General features: G+C 48.0%; 1 protein-coding gene across 3 annotated transcripts in view; it reads left to right on the top strand.

Moving 5' to 3' along the window:
- MYO10 (myosin X) overlaps positions 1-18,208 on the top strand; it is a 341,810-nt gene that overhangs the window by 252,875 nt on the left and 70,727 nt on the right. For all 3 annotated transcript variants that reach the window (XM_074987822.1, XM_074987821.1, XM_074987820.1), the window contains 5 exons: positions 13-52; positions 426-1,328; positions 10,584-10,707; positions 13,766-14,009; positions 17,080-17,175. In XM_074987822.1, the coding sequence (XP_074843923.1) occupies positions 13-52; positions 426-1,328; positions 10,584-10,707; positions 13,766-14,009; positions 17,080-17,175 (1,407 nt within the window). The remainder of the gene's footprint in view (positions 1-12; positions 53-425; positions 1,329-10,583; positions 10,708-13,765; positions 14,010-17,079; positions 17,176-18,208) is intronic.

Below are 18,208 nucleotides of genomic sequence, written 5' to 3' on the forward strand. Positions count from 1 at the left end.
TTATAATTGTAGGGAAAGGCAAAGACAAGAAGCAGAACGTCTTGCTCAGCAGGTAAATTAGTCTTTTAATACTTTCTGCTGTCTTGTTTATTTCTGTCTCTTGTCCCAACCAATTAAAAAGAACGAGAAGGCACTCATGGCATTTAAACTGATCTTCTTACAGGAGTTGGCAGGTGAAGCTAAAAGAAACTTGATATAGTTGTTTGCATGGGTATGTCTTTCACATCACACTTCATTTAGTTCCTGGCAAGGACTGAACCTTTTGCGTGCATTTGAGCTTTCATGTCTATATGTAAATGTAAGAACACTTTAACTTCATCTAAATTGTATGGAGGGAAAGTGTTCTTTTAAATGAACAGCATTGAGGGATTGTGAAGTGTGAACTACCAAAAGTAAGGAACCATGTGTTTCTTTTGGTAATGCAGGCTGAAGAGAAGAGAAAGCAGCAGGAACTGGCAGCCATTCAGAAAGCCCAGAAGGAAGCAGAGCTGAAGCAAGAGCTCGAGAAGCAAAAAGAAAACAAACAGGTAGAAGAAATTCTGCGCCTGGAGAAAGAGATTGAAGACCTACAACGCATGAAGGAGCAGCAAGAGCTATCCTTGACAGAGGCTTCCTTGCAGAGGCTGCAGCAGCTCCGAGATGAGGAACTCAAACGGCTGGAGGATGAGGCATGCCGAGCAGCTCAGGAATTCCTGGAGTCTCTGAACTTTGATGAGATTGATGAATGTGTCCGAAACATTGAGAGGTCACTCTCTGTAGCAAGTGATTATTCAGCCACGCTGAGTGAACTGACTGGGAATGCAAGCAGTGAAAAGCCCAACTTTAACTTCAGCCAGCCATATCCTGAAGAGGAGGTGGACGAGGGCTTTGAAGCTGATGATGATACATTCAAAGATTCACCCAATCCAAGTGAGCATGGCCATTCAGACCAGAGGACGAGTGGTATTAGAACAAGTGATGACTCTTCAGAAGAGGATCCTTATATGAATGACACCATGGGGCCCACAAGCCCTGCTGCTAGCAACACCATGATTGTTGCTTCTAGCCATGAGACTCTCAGTCTCCACAACTCTTCAAGTGGTGAATCCACGTACTGCATGCCAGAAAATGTGTCCTGCAGACCCCCAAATCAAGAGGAACTGATATCTCCTGAAGGAGATTATGATTATGATCAAGATGACTATGAGGATGGTGCCATCACTTCAGGCAGCAGCATCACCTTCTCTAATTCCCACAGTAGCCAGTGGTCTCCTGACTATCGCTTCTCATTGGGCACATACAACAGTTCTGGAGCATACAGATTCAGCTCTGAAGGAGCCCAGTCGTCTGTGAGTACCTGTATTTTTTATTATCCACTGATACTGTACGTTCAGAAGAAATAGTGGTTAATTTTTTTCCTTGAAAGGTAAAAGTGCCAAATACAGTAGCTGTGTCAGTTCCTACAGGTATGGGTTTGTGTCATATACAATTTGAAGATGCTTACGCTGAACTTGGAGATAGTTATTTACTGGTAATTATATCTGTTAGGTTGGGTATACTAGAAATCCTCAGACAGATTATATATGTGAGCTTCCTAGTTAGAGTGACCCTGTGGTTACAGGGTTATGGATCCTCTTATCAATTTCGATACAGAACCTGACACTAATTACAACTGGGAGTTCCGTGCCTGGACTAGAGTATAGTCTGTGAGTGGAGTTCTTCTGTGAGGAAGAGGACTGATTTCAACTGTAAGAGGATTCAACTACATATATAGGGTAGAATAATACAGAATCAGCAGCTTGCAGAAAGCCTTCAGAAACTAGGTACTCAAAACCTCTCTTTGTCAATAAGAAATAGCATAGAATAGAATCTAAGTTCTTACTTCTTTTTTCATAGCTGTTCCTCAAACTGGCTGGAGGCTTTCAGTCCTTTTATTCTTTTATCCATAAATCTCTTGAAAGAATTCGGTTTTATTTACCAAATACACCCCCAGAAGATTTATAGTTGTGCATGTTTAAGCAGCCATGAAAACATACAAATACTGACTGGCTCTGAGGGCAGTAGCAGCACTAAAATATTTTAAGTCGTTTTATATTTTAGGCAGTATAGTGCAATGGGCTATTTTTACGTTTGTTTTGACTGCTTGGAATAAGTTGATATTTCTTTGATTTATTTGGGAAAAGAAAGGAAGTGTGTTCTCATCAGCCTTATCTTCTGGGAAAAGTTCTTCTGCTGGACAAGAGCAGTCTTCTGGAGACATTGAACAGAGTGTGGAGAGAGGATTATGACCTGATGATCTCCCCATATAGGAACGTGTTTCAGGGAAGAAGCAAACTCTGTCATGTTCTCCCACTTCACTTTTAGGGAATTAACACATGTGGTGCTATTTGAAAGCTTTTCCATGCCACCTTTATGTAGGATATCCAGTGACCAAATTTACAATTCCCACCTCAGAGATTGGGTGGGCAACAACATATTTTCTTCTTCGAGTGTCCCCGTGGGTGCTCCACATTAGGTGTCGGGCTCGCCCGGCGCCGCAGATCGGATCTTCCAAGCAGTTTCTGCCGGACCGCGCATGCGCCGGTGCGCGCCGCTCCCCCGCGCGCTCCCGGCCATGTGCGCGATCCGGTCCCCGCCAGTTCCTCTTAACCGCCGTCGGCTGCAGACGGAATCCAACTAGGCTAAGGCCAAGTAGTGTATTCAATGGCTTTATCTGTTTTTTCTTAAAGTTTTTTCAGGCACTTAGGCTACTATAAGCTAGCCGTTTGTTATTTTGTAAAAAAAAAAAAAAAAAAAACAACAACGAACAAGCTAGGAGAGGGACAGCTCAGCCAGTCCCAGTAACAAGCGCCGGAGGCCAGGAGCTAGGGCTATCAGCCCTCCGGCTAAGGCAGACCATCGGACGGGGAAAACGGCACAAAGAAGGTGCTAAGTACCCACTTAAAAACACAAAGACTCACCAACAATGTCCTCTTCAGGCTTTAAAAAAAAAAAAAAAAAAAAAAAAAAAAATGCTGCTTCTTGACAAGGCCCTCCAGCCAGAAGTGCCGGAGCGGCCGCAGCAGGAGGGACCCTCCGGGGCCCTTAAAAGGAAAGCTGCCTCCCTCACCCCATCAGCGCAGAAACGGAGGAAAGTATCTCCAGCCCGATCCCTGCCGGCAGCAACAGCGAGCGGGACGGGAGGAGCAAGCAGCCCCCAGCCGCAGCAACAGCTGATCGGCGGCGGCACGGAGAGCCACGTGGAAGCGGCTCAGCCTCCAATACTCAGCCAGCCGCCCCGCACCGCAGGCAGGGCGGCGGCTAAGCAAACGCCGGTACTGGCGGCACCGCAGGCAGCGGCACCGACCCCCGGGGAACCGGCGGTGCAGAGCGCGCAGGCACGCAGCCTGCCGGCACCGGAGGACACCACACATGCGGCATCGCCCTCGAGCGTGCCGAGCTCGGTGCAGACGGGGCCGGAATCCCCTGTATGCTCCCCAGCCCGATCCCTGCCGGCAGCAACAGCGAGCGGGACGGGAGGAGCGAGCAGCCCCCAGCCGCAGCAACAGCTGATCAGCGGCGGCACGGACAGCCATGTGGAAGCAGCTCAGCCTCCGATAATCAGCCAGCCGCCCCGCACCGCAGGCAGGGCGGCGGCTAAACAAGCGCTGGTACCAGCGGCACCGCAGGCAGCGGCACCGACCCCTGGGGAACCGGCGGTGCAGAGCGCGCAGGCACGTAGCCTGCCGGCACTGGAGGACACCGCACGTGCGGCACCGCCCTTGAGCGTGCCGAGCTCGGTGCGGACGCCGGAATGCCCTGTATGCCCCCCCAGCCCGATCCCTGCCGGCAGCAACAACGAGCGGGACGGGAGGAGCGAGCAGCCCCCAGCCGCAGCAACAGCTGATCGGCGGCGGCACGGAGAGCCACGTGCAAGCGGCTCACCCTTCGATAATCAGCCAGCCGCCCCGCACCGCAGGCAGGGCGGCGGCTAAACAAGCGCCGGTACCACCGACCCCTGGAAAACCGGCGGTGCAGAGCGCGCAGGCACGCAGCCTGCCGGCACCGAAGGACACCGCACATGCGGCACCGACTTCGAGTGTGCCGAGCTCGGTGCGGACGTGGCCGGGATCCCCTGTATGTCAGGGGCGGAGTTACCTCCTCAAGGGAGGGGGAAGACTGCACACAAGAGGAGGCATTGCAGCCCCTCTCCGCACAGGGCTGTGTAGTTGCTTTCTCACAGCCCTCCGCTATGTTGCAGACTCCAACTAGAAGGCAGGGGTCCCCCACCTCCTTGGCCTACCCAGAGCCCCCTTCTCCATTTCTGCAACCAGCCTCACCCTGGCTGGGACCACCTCCACCCTTCCTGGGATTTGAACCGCTGGACTATTAGGCAAAGTCGCTCTCTCCAGGGTCTCGACGGTCTCCCTCCCCCAGACGCAAAGGGTATGCACCAAGGGAGTGGTCTAGGTCACCTTCCCAAGACCAGTGCTTATACTGCCGTGGTCGCCCCTACCACGCAGGGCATAGACACCATCGGCAATCTACTAGGGAAAGATCCCTACGAACGATCTCGTACCCCCAAGGGCAATTGTGACCGGGGACAGAGACTTAAGCATCTCAGGGGGGACTGGTTATGGAACCCCGAGATTTTTCCTCGCACACCTCTAGTGAGAGGGTGTACCATCATCAGCAGGAACCGGAAGGGTCCAGAAAGACGTACCCCAGCGGTTCCTCGCTTTCCTCCCCGGATGAGGCTACGGCCCCGGGGGGCGTCCATCCTCCGGACGATCTCAAACAGTTCCAAGAGCTGTTTTACGAGGGTGGCCTTCACGCAAGGCTTCCAGACAGCAAAGGTGCAAGAGCAACACCATAAGCTCCTCAAAAATCTGAGACCTCCGGCCTCCTCCAAAATAGCAATACCGCTGATGACGCAATCTTGGAGCCTGCCACTATGATATGGCAGACTCCTGCGACTATTCCGCCTGTCCACAAAAGAGCGAAAAAAAAAAAAAAAAAAAAAAATACTTCGTGCCCACGAAGGGCATGGAGTTCCTGTTCAGCCACCCACAACCAAATTCTTTGGTGGCGGAGTCGTCGCAACGTGGGGGAATAAACAAACATGCCAAAAAGCTAGAGCTGTTGGGCAGAAAGGTCTACTCCTCCTCCACGCTACTGTTGCCAATGGCAAATTACGCAGCGCATCTAGCGAACCATAATTTCAACAACCACATTAGGTTGACCTCCCTCATGGACTCGCTTCCAGAGGGCACGAAACCAGTGCTCAAGGCCATCATCCGACCATTTTATAACCAGTGGCAAAGGATCACCACAGACACATGGGTGCTGGAGATCATAGCCACGGGGTACGCCATCCCCTCCCAGTTGCTCCCACCGCCATGACCTCCACCCGGGGCCCCACCTCCAGGAGACCTCCCATGTAGCGAGGCTCAAGCAGGAGGTAGACCATCTCATGCTCGTAGGGGCAGTGGAAAGAGTGCCGGAGCAACTGCAAGGGAGAGGGTTCTACTCGAGGTACTTCCTCACGGGGAGGTCCATCTTAGATTTTCGAGGCCTCACCGGTACCTGCGCAAGCAACGTTTTCGGATGATCACAAACGCCTCCATCCTTACGGCACTAGACGATGGAGATTGGTTCGCAGCCCTCGACTTACAAGGTCCTACCGTTTGGGCTCTCCTCAGCCCCCAGAGTCTTCACCAAGACCTTGGCAGTGGTGTCAGCCTACCTGCACAGACAGGGGGTATTTATATTCCAGTATCTGAATGACTGCCTACTCAAAGGGGCCTCAAAGGAGGAGGTACTACGCATAATATGTGTCACAGCAGGCACGTTCTCTTCGCTCGGCCTGCTTATCAATCTGACAAAATCAAAGACAGACCCCACACAGGACATAGAGTTCGTAGGGGCACGCATAAATTCTATTACAGCGAGGGCGTATCTACCAGAGACTCGCTTTCGGGCCATCGGCTCCCTCGCGCAAGGCTTCACCTTCAGCCCTATGGTGCCGGTTCTGACGTGCTTACAGCCGCTGGGCCACATGGCAGCAGCAACGTTTCGTACAACAGAACGCCAGGTTACACATGCGCAGCATGCAGCATTGGCTGGCGAGCGTATACAAACCGGCAGCACACACTGTTCACAGGATGGCGTCGCCCACAACGGAGGTGCGCAAATCCCTGCAATGGTGGGTAAACCCAGAGAACCTGCTAACAAGGGTACCCTTCCACCAACCACACGTATTGGTTTTTCTTACTACAGATGCCCCCCTCATAGGGTGGGGAGCACACATGGGCGAAGAGGTGACGCAAGGGCTGTGGTCCTCTATGGAGCAGTCACTGCACACAAATATACTGGAGCTCAAAGCAGTGTTCAACGCCTGCAGACACTTTCGAGACCAACTGAAAGGCAAGGTAGTCGGGATCAGTACAGACGATACCTCCACCATGTTTTATATAAATCGGCAAGGAGGAGCTCGGTCCCGTGCCTTATGTGTAGAAGCAGTCCGGTTGTGGAACTGCTGCATCGCCAACAATGTAACCTTGAAAGCCTCGTACTTACCAGGCGCTCGCAATGTGAAGGCAGACCAGCTGAGCAGGCGTTTCGCACTCACGCACGAGTGGCAGATCCGTCCCGATCTGCTGCAACCGATTTTCCACGCATGGGGTTTTTCCCCAGATAGACCCTGTTTGCTACTCAGCACAACAAGAAGTGCCCACAATTCTGCTCCAGGGCAGGACTGGGACGGGGGTCCCTGAGGGATGCCTTCGCGATCTCATGGAGGGGCCCCCTGCTTTACGCTTTCCCTCCCACAGTGCTCATCCACAAAGTGTTGCAGAAAGCCAGGAGGGAAGGAACCTGAATGATCCCGATAGTCCCAACGTGGGATCGACAGCAATGGTTCCCCCTATTCCTGCGCATGTCGGACCGGCCACTGAGGTCCCCTCCGGTGGCGCGGGATCTGCTCACGCAAGCCCAGGGGTCCATAGTGCATCCGCACCCCCAAAGCCTGCGACTACAAACGTGGTTAATCCATGGCTCAGCTCCCTAGAGAGCACATGTACGGAGGAAGTGCAGCAAGTCCTAGAAAGTAGCAGGAGGACTTCCACCAGGAAGACCTTCAAGCAGAAATGGACTCGCTTTACGGCATGGTGTTCTACCAAACAGCTAGCCCCCTTTCGGTGCCTATGGCTGTGATATTAGAGTATTTACTGGACCTCAAGAGAGGAGGACTCTCGCTATCCTCGTTTCAGGTCCACCTGGCCGCCATTTTGGTGTTCAGACACGAAGAGGAAGGGCACACGGTGTTCGCCCATCCCATGGTTACCAGGTTCTTCAAAGGGCTGGTAAGCCTATACCCCCCTCAGAAACCGCTTCCACCTCTGTGGAACTCGGACCTGGTGCTTAATGCAAAAAGGGGACCACCGTTTGAGCCTTTGGCCACGGTTTCCCTCCGCCTCCTTATGATGAAGACGACCTTTCTTCTCGCAATCACGTCAGCTCGCAGGGTGAGCGAGCTTGAGGCAGTTATGGCAACGCCGCCCTGCGCTGTTTTTCCAAGGAGGCGGTAACCATACGGCTGCATCCAGCCTTTGTTCCTAAAGTTTCTTTCTGAGTTTCATACTAACGAACCTATTGTTTACCCTTGTTTATCCAAAGCCTCATAACTCTAACAAAGAGGTGCGCCTACACCTCCTGGACGTGAGCAGGCGCTAGCTTTCTATATGGACAGGACCAAGTCCTTCCGGAGAACGGATAGGCTCCTAGTCTCTATCGCTCCCAAATCAAAAGGAGAATGTCTCTCTTCGCAGAGAATCTCTAAGCACATCGTATCTTGCATAAAAATGTGCTACAAACTCAAAAAGACTCCTTTACTGGCCACGCCCAGGGCTCATTCCACTAGGGCGGTGGCAGCATCAACAGTCTTTTTTCAAGGGCGTTGCGCTAAAAGACATTTGTAGAGTGGCGACCTGGTCATCCTGTGACACCTTTGCCAAACATTACGCCCTTCACAGGGTATTCCAAGAGGATACCCGTCTCTTGGCAGCGGTCCTCTCGGGGACAAGCTGCACATAATCCGATTACCCACCTCCTATCTTGGGTTACTGCTGGGTAGTCACCTAATGTGGAGCACCCACGGGGACACTCGAAGAAGAAAGAAAGGTTACTCACCGTAGTAACGGTGGTTCTTCGAGATGTGTCCCCGTGGGTGCTCCACTACCCGCCCATCCTCCCCGCTCCGGATCTCTGTTTAGTGTTTTGCAGGAGCATCCGAGGCGGTTGGTCAAGGAACTGGCGGGGACCGGATCGCGCACATGGCCGGGAGCGCGCGGGGGAGCGGCGCGCACCGGCGCATGCGCGGTCCGGCAGAAACTGCTTGGAAGATCCGATCTGCGGCGCCGGGCGAGCCCGACACCTAATGTGGAGCACCCACGGGGACACATCTCGAAGAACCACCGTTACTACGGTGAGTAACCTTTCTTTATCCTGCTACATTTCAACAGTTTGGACTGAAGACACTTCAGCCCCTAACCCTAACCCTGCCTCCATCTGCTATAAAGCTATCTAGGTGTGAAACCAGATCAGAACTCTGAACATGTACGAGCTGGGGGGAGGGGGTTCTGGGAGGAGAATTTTCCCCATATCTAAGGATGCTCTGTAGATTTTCCTTTTTGAAATCAGTCTAAATTGAGTGTTACGCACAGGCCTTGTAGGGCGGGAGAAGGTAGTACACAAGCATCACACTCTTCAGGAGGATAACCCCCCCCCCCCATAGCTGCATACCACTTCTGTATATTTGTGTTATGGATAGTAGAGCTAATTTATAACCCATGTACACAGTGTGAGATGCAGAGCACACTCAACTCCCTTTGACTTAGGTGGAAAGGTGAAAACTCAGTTCTTCTCAGGGCTGAAATGAATCAGGAGCTGGCAGGAGAGCACCTGCAGCATGTACTCACTGGCGAGTACAGCAGGAGAGGAAGCCAAGGGCCCTGCTAGACAGGGTATGCTGGGGCGTAGGGTAGTGTGTTTTATCCCCTCCTCTCAAATTTTAAGGGGGATCTGGTCCTCCGGTAGTGCTGGGCTTCCCCTCTGTGTGGCAGCTGCCCCTGTGGCCAGGGAGATCACTGCAGGGAGGTAGCCAGTCCCTACCATAGGACAGCCTCCCGTGTAGCCTCCCTACCACCCTCCCCCATAGGGCAGCCACCTCCACAGCTAGGGAGCCCCCACAGCCAGGGTGCTCTCCAGCAGGGTGGCAGAGCCATTGTCAGCACCCCAAAGCATGGGGCAGCCACAGAGCTCTTCTATGGGGCAGCAGCCCCATTGCTGGTGTCCTGAGGCCTGGGGCAGCCAGGGAGGTCTCACATGGACAGCTGGGAGCTGGATCCAGGGCCTGCAGTATTCCCAGAGCCCAGCAGGGTGGGACAGCTGGGAAAGTCCCCTCCGCCGCCTTCCTCAGGCAACCATCCCTGCAACCACCAAGCTCCCCCCATTGGGCAGCAGCCCTGTTCCAGCACGCAGTGGCATGGGGCAACAAGGGAGCTGCACTTGCTTGGCAGCCACAGCTGCAGAGTTGTCACATCCTATGGTGTCCTGTATTTGGCATAGTATGGTCACCTAAGTGTGTAAGTTATGCCAATGGGGCTTAAGCAACACATTCACTCTGTTTTTGAAAATTCCACCCTGCATTCCTGACTGATGGCTCCGGAATGAAATTCTCAGAATAAGTAAAGACAGTAATTAGGCTGAAAGTCTGCCCACAATGGGAATTGAGGGAAGAAAGAGCCTTGTTCCCTTCAATACTGCCTACTCTGGTCCCCATTTCTTGTCCCCAGAGTACCTTCCCTTCCCCACAGGAGCAACCACAGGTTTACTATCAGTGAATATAATAACTACAATGACGAACATTATGTTTCCAGCTGGAAGGAGATAGAGATGGTATAGATCTTCCAAGAACTGTTTAACAATAAATTTTTCGTGTGTGTTTCTTGTCTTGGGTTAGGGCTGCGGCGGGGGGAAGGGGGTGGTGAGCTGGAGCAGCATGGCCCTTTTGGGGAGGTGAGCTGGAGCCGTGGAGGGAGGGGTGAGCCAGAGCTGGGTGCGGGGGTGGGGTGAGCTGGGTGTGGGCAGCGGGGGGGCGAGGGTGAGCTGAGCCAGCCACAGGGCGTGAGGGTGGGGGTGGGCGAGCTGGAGCTGCACAGGGTGGGGGTGAACCAGGGCCAGGGGTGTTTGAACCGGGGTGGGTGGGGGTTTGAACCAGGGCTACGTGGGCGCAGGGTTGAACCGGGGCTACATAGGGGGCAGGGTTGAACTGGAGTGGTATGTGTTGAATCGGGGCCTGGGGGAGTGGGATTTTGAGTTGTGCTTAACTTGCATTAATGTAAGTTAAGCCCAACTCGAAATTGCACATTTCAAGAGATAGACTTTAGAAATCTTGCTCTGTAAAAATCCAGATTTTGCTTTCTCTTAACATGTTTCTATTCAGTAGCCATTAGCCATGGTGGTGTAAGCGCCTTCCTACATTAGGTGAAGTTAATGTTTGTCTAACACACTCTGCTTCCTGCTACCTGGCTGCTTGTTTCATCTTTCTTTCCTTTCTTCCACAGTTTGAGGACAGTGAAGAAGATTTTGACTCCAGGTTTGATACAGATGATGAACTTTCCTGTCGCAGAGATTCAGTCTACAGTTGTGTCAGCCTGCCCTACTTCCACAGCTTTTTATACATGAAAGGTACAGAGCAGACCAGAGCTGGTGGTAATTGAAAACATTGTTTGCTGTTCTATGATTTCTTTAAGGTATGACAGAATGACCTGGAGTGAGAGCCATTCTCTACTTATGGCTCTGATTGCAAATGATTGTATCACCCAGATTTCAGATGGTTCCTCTTCTGCAAAGGGACATGGATGAGCAGCTCAGCTTCATTAACTTTTATCGTCAGCATCCACATCACATAACATCTTTGCCAATAGGTGAACAATTGAACATTGCCTATGTCTCTCAGAATGGCAAGACAGCCTAGAAAAACAGATTATATCTCAGCAGTAAAGGAGAAACTGTTCCAGCCTCAAAGGCCTTAACAATCTAAATGTATAAATAAAAACTATTCTGACATGCAGTGCACTAGGGGCCAGTACTGCAGGCCACTGAAGTTAGTTGGAGTCTTTAATTGGGCCTTGAATCAGTAATCCAAAAGAGGATTACAAAGTACCATGAGAGATTTAGGAAAAAATATATTCAGGAGTTATTTCATTTTGATTTTTAGTTTTCCCAGCAGATCACAGAATCACAGAAGTTCAAGGCTGTAAAGGACCTCAGGATGTCATCTAGTCCAACCCCCTACTCAAAGTAGGATTAAATCTAACTAAATCATTTCTATCAGGGCTTTGACGAGCCAAGCCTTAAAAACGTCTTAGGATGGAAAATCTACCACTTCCCTAGGCAGCCCATTCTTGTGCTTCACAACCCTCCTAGTGAAATAGCTCCTCCTCCATTCTTCTCTTCTGCAGACTAGCTAAACTCATTCCCTCAGCCTCTCTTCAAAAGTCAAACCCCCTAATAATTTTTGTTGCCCTCTGTTGGATTCTCTCCAGTTTGTCCACATCATTTCTGTAGTGGGGGGCCCAGAATTGGATTCAATACTCCAGATTTGGCCTCACCAGTGCGGAATAGAGGGAAATAATCACATCCCTCAATCTGCTGGCTCTGCTCCTACTAATGCAGCCCAGTATTCACACTGTTGACTTGTATCCAGTTTCTCATCTACTATAATCTGCAGGTCCTTTCTTCAGGACTCTGCCCAGTCCGTTGGTCCCCAGCCTGTACCAGTGCACAAGATATTTTTCTTTTATCCTAAATGCAGAACTCTGTACTGGTCCTCATCATATTTCTTTGCCCAATCCTCCAGTTTGCCTATGACACTTTGGATTCTGTCCCTGTCTTCCATCATATCTGTCTCTCCCCCAAGTTTAGTGTCATCTGCAAGCTCACTGCGTGTGCAGTCCATCACATTGCCAAATCAGCAATAAAGCTGAATGAAACTGCTGGGGCGTTTCTTCGCTTGATATCAGATACCAACTAGAGTTAGAGCCATTGATGGCAACCTATTTTGCCCAACGATCTTGTCAGCTTTCTGTCTACCTTCTATTCCATTCATCCAAATCGTACTTTTTTAACCTGGTGGCAAAAATAGCGTGGAAGACCATATCCATGGTTAGCTACGCTAACCTCAAAATGTATCACATTCACTGCTTTTTCCATCTCCACAGAGGATAGTTACATCACCACAGAAGGCAGTTAGTTTGGTTGAGCATGCCCTTGGTTAATCCATGCTGACTGCTCCTGATCACCTTCTTCTCCTCTGAGTGTTTCAAAATGGGTTCGTGGAGCACTTACTTCATGATTTTTCCAGGTACTGAGGTGAGGTTGACCAGTCTTTAGTTCCTCGGATTCTCCTGCTTCCCTTGTTTGAAGTTGGGCAATATGTTTGCCTTCTTCTGATCATCCAGGACCCACCCCCACCCCCAGTCATCATGAGTTTTCAGGGATAATGACAACAGCATATAGGTTTTATTCTATTCTGTATCTGAGGTTACCAGCGTAGTGCCCTCACATAAGAAGCTGTGGGAGTGTACATGACCCACAGAAACTGAAATATTTGCTGTACCTTTCCCTTCTAAGAGCTACGACAACTAGTGTAGAAAGTAACAGAGGGAAAGCCACGCTAGTCTATAAAATATCAAAACCTGCTACTTGACTGCTTTTTTGTTTTGATAGTGTAGAAAGTGTGTAACACCACACTGACTCTCCTTACTAATCACAACATAATTCTGTTCACAAGTGCCGTATTACAAAAATACTCCCTCCTACGTCAAAAAAACTCCACAACCGAATTAATGAGTAAATGTCCTCCGGGAACACTGCTGTCCTACAATGGGCAGGGGCAGAGTGAAAGTTGTCTGGTTTCTGTCAGTATTATGGCTACCGCTGATTCTTGTTGATTTGCCTGCAGTGTAGGTGGTGAGGTATTTGTGAGGTGGTGTATGTGTATGAAAAGGTGATGAATGCAGAACAGCTTAATGCCTGGCTTATCTTCAGAAGTTTTTTCTACTGTAACTATTTTGTTTGGAGCATGGGTTTTTTTTAACCAACATAATTATATTAGTTAAAATCCTAGTGGGGTTGAAGTTGGTCCCTGTTTCTCAAACAATAATAAGTTATATCAGTGTAAACACTTTTGTACTTCTGCAAAAGTATAAACTCTGTGGGACTAAGGGTATTTTAATTGTGCTAGTATAATTAAAGCAGGAACGGTTTCCATTGCAGATTCAGTTTCCTGAGCTATCGTAGATCTTCTGTTTTTGAGTTTTACATTATTTGCTCATTGCAAATTTAATGTGTGAGGAGGATTTCTGTACACTTGAATATGTATTAAACTCTGGAGTTGCATTGGTTGTGTTGGGATAAAGTGCTAGGGGCCTGATTGTCATTTACAGTAAGATCTCTTTAAACTGTTCACCCAGTCTAAATCTGTTTTACAATGGCAGAACAGTGGGAGATGGCCTTAGGGTGTATGAAAATGACACCTTTGGTTGCATGGTTCAAAGGCAGCAGTACTGTCACTTCTGTGATTGGTCAATGCCATGCATTTTTCAGTGTTTAGTCTCTTGATTTCATTATAAATAAAGATTATTTACCTTCTATTTTCTTTGAAATAGAAACACTTTTTGGGGTTGGTGTTTTTGTTTATTTTTAATGTAGCTTTCTAAGATAGTCCTCTCTTTTCTGCCAGGTGGATTGATGAACACGTGGAAGCGTCGCTGGTGTGTCTTGAAAGATGAGACCTTTCTGTGGTTCCGTTCCAAGCAGGAAGCTCTCAAACAAGGCTGGCTGCTCAAAAAGGGTGGTGGATCTTCTACACTTTCCAGAAGAAACTGGAAGAAACGCTGGTTTGTCCTCAGACAATCCAGGCTCATGTACTTTGAAAATGACAGTGAAGAAAAACTCAAAGGCACCATTGAAATCCGAACAGCCAGGTAGGTTTATGTGTGTATTGTGGTTGGACAGTTTTACATGCCAGGGCTCAGACCTGTAAGGCTCTGAGTGCCCTCAAATTCCATATATTTTTGCATGTATATTTGTTTGTGCTTGTGTTGTGAAAGTACTCAGCACTGGCTTAACTTGATGCAGCCTTACCATAGTCAGACCAGTGCTGAGTATATTTGAAAATCCCAGCCCAGACTGGCAACCCTAGTTATTCAGTAGGCATTGTTCCAGGACAGTTTGACACATGCTGCCAAATGCTTAGGAACGGGGAAACCTGCAACAAAGAAGGTAGAAGAGCTATTGTCTAAAGCCTTTAGTCTTGAGTAGTTTTCAGTCTAGCATAGGTCACAATCAAATGTCTTCTAAGGGTGGCCTAAGACTGCACTTACATTTTCCTTTACCTTTAAAATAAATGGAGCAATTTCGTGGCCAAATAATTTTTTCTAAAATTATACAACAGCTATAAAAGGGGCTGTCTCACGGAAGCTAGTTGCAGCCTTAACTGTAGAGAGGGTACCATCGCTCCACACTATATCAGATACTTATAATTAGTCAAAATGCTTTCAGCCACTAGGACGAACACTTTCACAGCACTGTGTGGGGCTTGAATTGTGCATCTGCACTGACTTTCAGTGTCTTAATTCCAATTAACTCGCAGTCAGTGCTTTAACTGTATGGGAGTTGGCATATGTACTCTTCTCAGGTACAAATCGTTCTGAGTTTCACAGCTGTAAGCCTCTGAAAGCATGTTTGAAAAAAAGATTTTCTAGGTGCAAATGTCTTTACTTTCTCTAATTTTCACTACACCTAACAGGGTGGGGGAGTTCCTAACCGGGTGTGAAAATAAAAGACTGATAGTGTTGGCTAGTCTTAATTCTGGTGGAAATGTGTGTAACCTGCCCTGCATGGCTTCCCTGCTGTACATTAGGATTGGTTACAGCACCTTGTTCTGCTCTCTGCCCCCTTGAGCAAAATTTATCATGTATTTTAATGTAAATCAAAGCCTTGTCAAGTTTTTCTTTATGGAAGTGTCTGCTCTCTGAGCTTTATCCAGTGTCTACTGAAGTGAATGGGATTTACTTCCATGGGCTTTGGATCAGGCCCTTTGAGCATGCACAGATCTATTACAATAGTAGTAATAAGCAGTTATTTTCACAGTAAATTGATGAATATCGATCCCGGATTCTTAGAACTGGACTTTTTTTTACTCCTGAATTAGGTATTCACATACACTGTATTGCTTATGGTAGTTTTTATTATTATGGTTTTCAAAATCCAGATTTCTTGTTGCTGCATCATATCAGGCTAATGGTCATATCATGCCTATTATATAGTCTCTTTTCAAGGTGAACTCCCGAGAAGGTGTTTGAAGATAAAATGAAATTTTCAGATTTTTCTAAACAGTGACTGAACATTTATAAACACATAAAATAACAAAACACAGCTTAAACCTTAAAGGCTATGTCTACACTAGCCCAAAACTTCGAAATGGCCATTTGCATTACTAATGAAGTGCTGAAATACATATTCAGCGCCTCATTAGAATTCCGGCAGCCACGGCTCTTCAAAATTGATGTGGCTTGCTGTCACGCAGCTCATCCAGACGGGGCTCCTTTTCGAAAGGACCCCAGCAATTTCGAAATCCCCTTATTCCTAACAGCAGATAGGAATAAAGGGATTTCGAAGTTGCTGGGGTCCTTTCGAAAAGGAGCCCTGTCTGGACAAGCTGCATCAATTTCGAAGTGCCGTGGCTGCTGGCATTCTAATGAGGCGCTGAATATGTATTTCAGTGCTTCATTAGTAAACTTTGAAATGGCTGTTTGCATGGCCATTTCGAAGTTTTGGGTTAGTGTAGACACAACCAAGAAGTCTGTGTGGAAGAAAAAGTGAAGTGCGATTTCTAAGCAGGAAAATAGGAATTTCAGATGTTTGTTTAAACAGTGAGCAGATTCAGAACTTTAGGCAAAGAAAATGAAATCATGTTCTCGTACACTTAAAGGTATTAGTAATGGTGATAACATCATAGTAAGGTGGAGAGACGCTGAGCATTTGGGCAGCTGCCCAGTAGAGATTCAGATGCCGCCCAGTTGATTAAAAGAGCTCCCCCAGCCAGCAGCACGTGTTTCTACACACATCTGCACACAATCAATTCTGCACATGGATGGGAAAAATTAGAGGGAAAGTTGGAAAGATGTAAAATTCAGGAAGCACAAAACATGAAATATTTTTTCTCACATTTAAAATTGCTTTTTAATGTATCTGTATGTGAATGACAAGGGTAGATCAGAAATGTCGTATGCTATGACAGGAAAGAGATTTTGGGAAAAATAAGCTTAAGACAGAAATGGGGTGGGGGACAAAAAGCCAGAAATCCCCATTTAGACCTTATAAATGATTACCAGTACATGGAAATAACCAAAGTTTGTGTAACGCTTTGAACACATAGGGCAAGATTTAAACAAAAAAGACTTATGATTTTGGGGAGCACTGATATTTACATACCTGACCTGAGACACCTCAGGTGTTGTTTTTCAGAGGGTGGGTGCTCAGCACTTCCCTGAAATCAGACCCCTTTAGTGTGTCTTAAACTGGGCACACAAAGACTGACAGACAATGTCATTACATTTGAAAATTTTGGCCTTCATTTCTGGAATCTTCAATAAGCAGTTGGTAATTTAAGGCATCAGAGTTAGACCTTATGCCTTAGACCTTTTAGATTCTTATCCCTCTTGTTGTACTAAGTGAGGGTTTTCTTTGTTGTTGTTAAGTAGTTTTTAATTGACAAGTATAAAAAAGTCTACTTGAAAAAGGGATGTTTCATAGTGCTTTGAACACGGGCAATTTGGACAGTGATAACAATGGCTATGACATACATCATTTGAGTGAATTGACAATGTTTAAGAAATTAGAGTCTGCACCGCACATCTTAAGTAAATCAGCTTAAAATAAGTGCATACTATTCTGAAATAATAGAGTGTCTGAGCTGCTTACTAGAAGAGCACTGTCACTGTAGATGCAGTATCTCTGTAGCTATAATTCTGGCATTTCCATCTCTTTCAGAGAGATTGTTGATAATACTGGTAAAGAAAATGGGATTGATATAGTAATGGCTGACCGGACCTACCGCTTGATTGCTGAATCTCCTGAGGATGCTAGGTAAGCAATTCATTAAGCTTTTCATCTCCATATCATTCTAACTTTTGCAAACAGCAGCAGTGTATTGACCATGTTTTACATGTGATCTCTAATCATCTTGGCCAGCAGTATTAAACACAGTGGAGATCTGCTTTGCAAAGATCTTCTGAGGCAGTTGAAGAATGCAGCCATCACATCCTTCCAATGGCAGACTGCATGTGGCTTCCCATGTGGAGAGGAATAGCTCAGTGGTTTGAGCATTGGCGTGCTAAATGCAGGGTTGTGACTTCGATATTTGAGGGGACCGTTTCAAGATCTGGGGCAGATAGGGGGAAAAATGGTGCTTGATCCTGCCAAAAGGGCAGGGAACTCAGTGACCTCCCCAGGTCTCTTCCAGTTCTCTAAGATCTGTATGTCCACATATGCTTCCCAGCCTTCTTCCTTTGACAACTTTCTTTTGTCCACTTCTCTCACTACTTTTTGTACTTCTCAGGCATTTATTCACCTCCTTAAAAATATGATGCAATATATATGATCTACTGTACGCTGTCTGAAATAAAGCCCTAGTCTGGCAGGCTCCTACAACTTTTCTCTTTGCAGATTAGGTTGCATCAAGAGGAGCATTGCCAGTAGATCCAGAGAAGTGATTACTCCTCTTTATTTGGCTTTGGTGAGGCCACATCTGGAGTACTGTGTCCAGTTCTGGGCCCCCAATTATAGAAAGGATGTGGATACACTGGAGAGGGTCCAGCAGAGGGTGACCAAAATAATTAAGGGGCTGGAGAGAGGCTATTCACAGTGGTCACAGATGGCAGAACACAGAACAATGGTCTCAGGTTGCGGTTGGAAAGGTCCGGGTTGAACATTAGGAAAACTCTTTCACTAGGAGGGTGGTGAAGCATTGGAATGGTCTACCCAGGGAAGTAGTGGAGCCTCCATCCCTGGAGGTGTTTGTCTCGCCTCGACAAAGCCCTGGCGGGGCTGATCTGATGGATTTGGTCCTACTTAGAGCAGGGGGCTGGACTCAATGGCTTTTTTAGGTCTCTTCCAGCTC

This window comes from Carettochelys insculpta, chromosome 2, assembly GCF_033958435.1.
Source record: "Carettochelys insculpta isolate YL-2023 chromosome 2, ASM3395843v1, whole genome shotgun sequence".
Taxonomy (NCBI): domain Eukaryota; kingdom Metazoa; phylum Chordata; order Testudines; family Carettochelyidae; genus Carettochelys; species Carettochelys insculpta.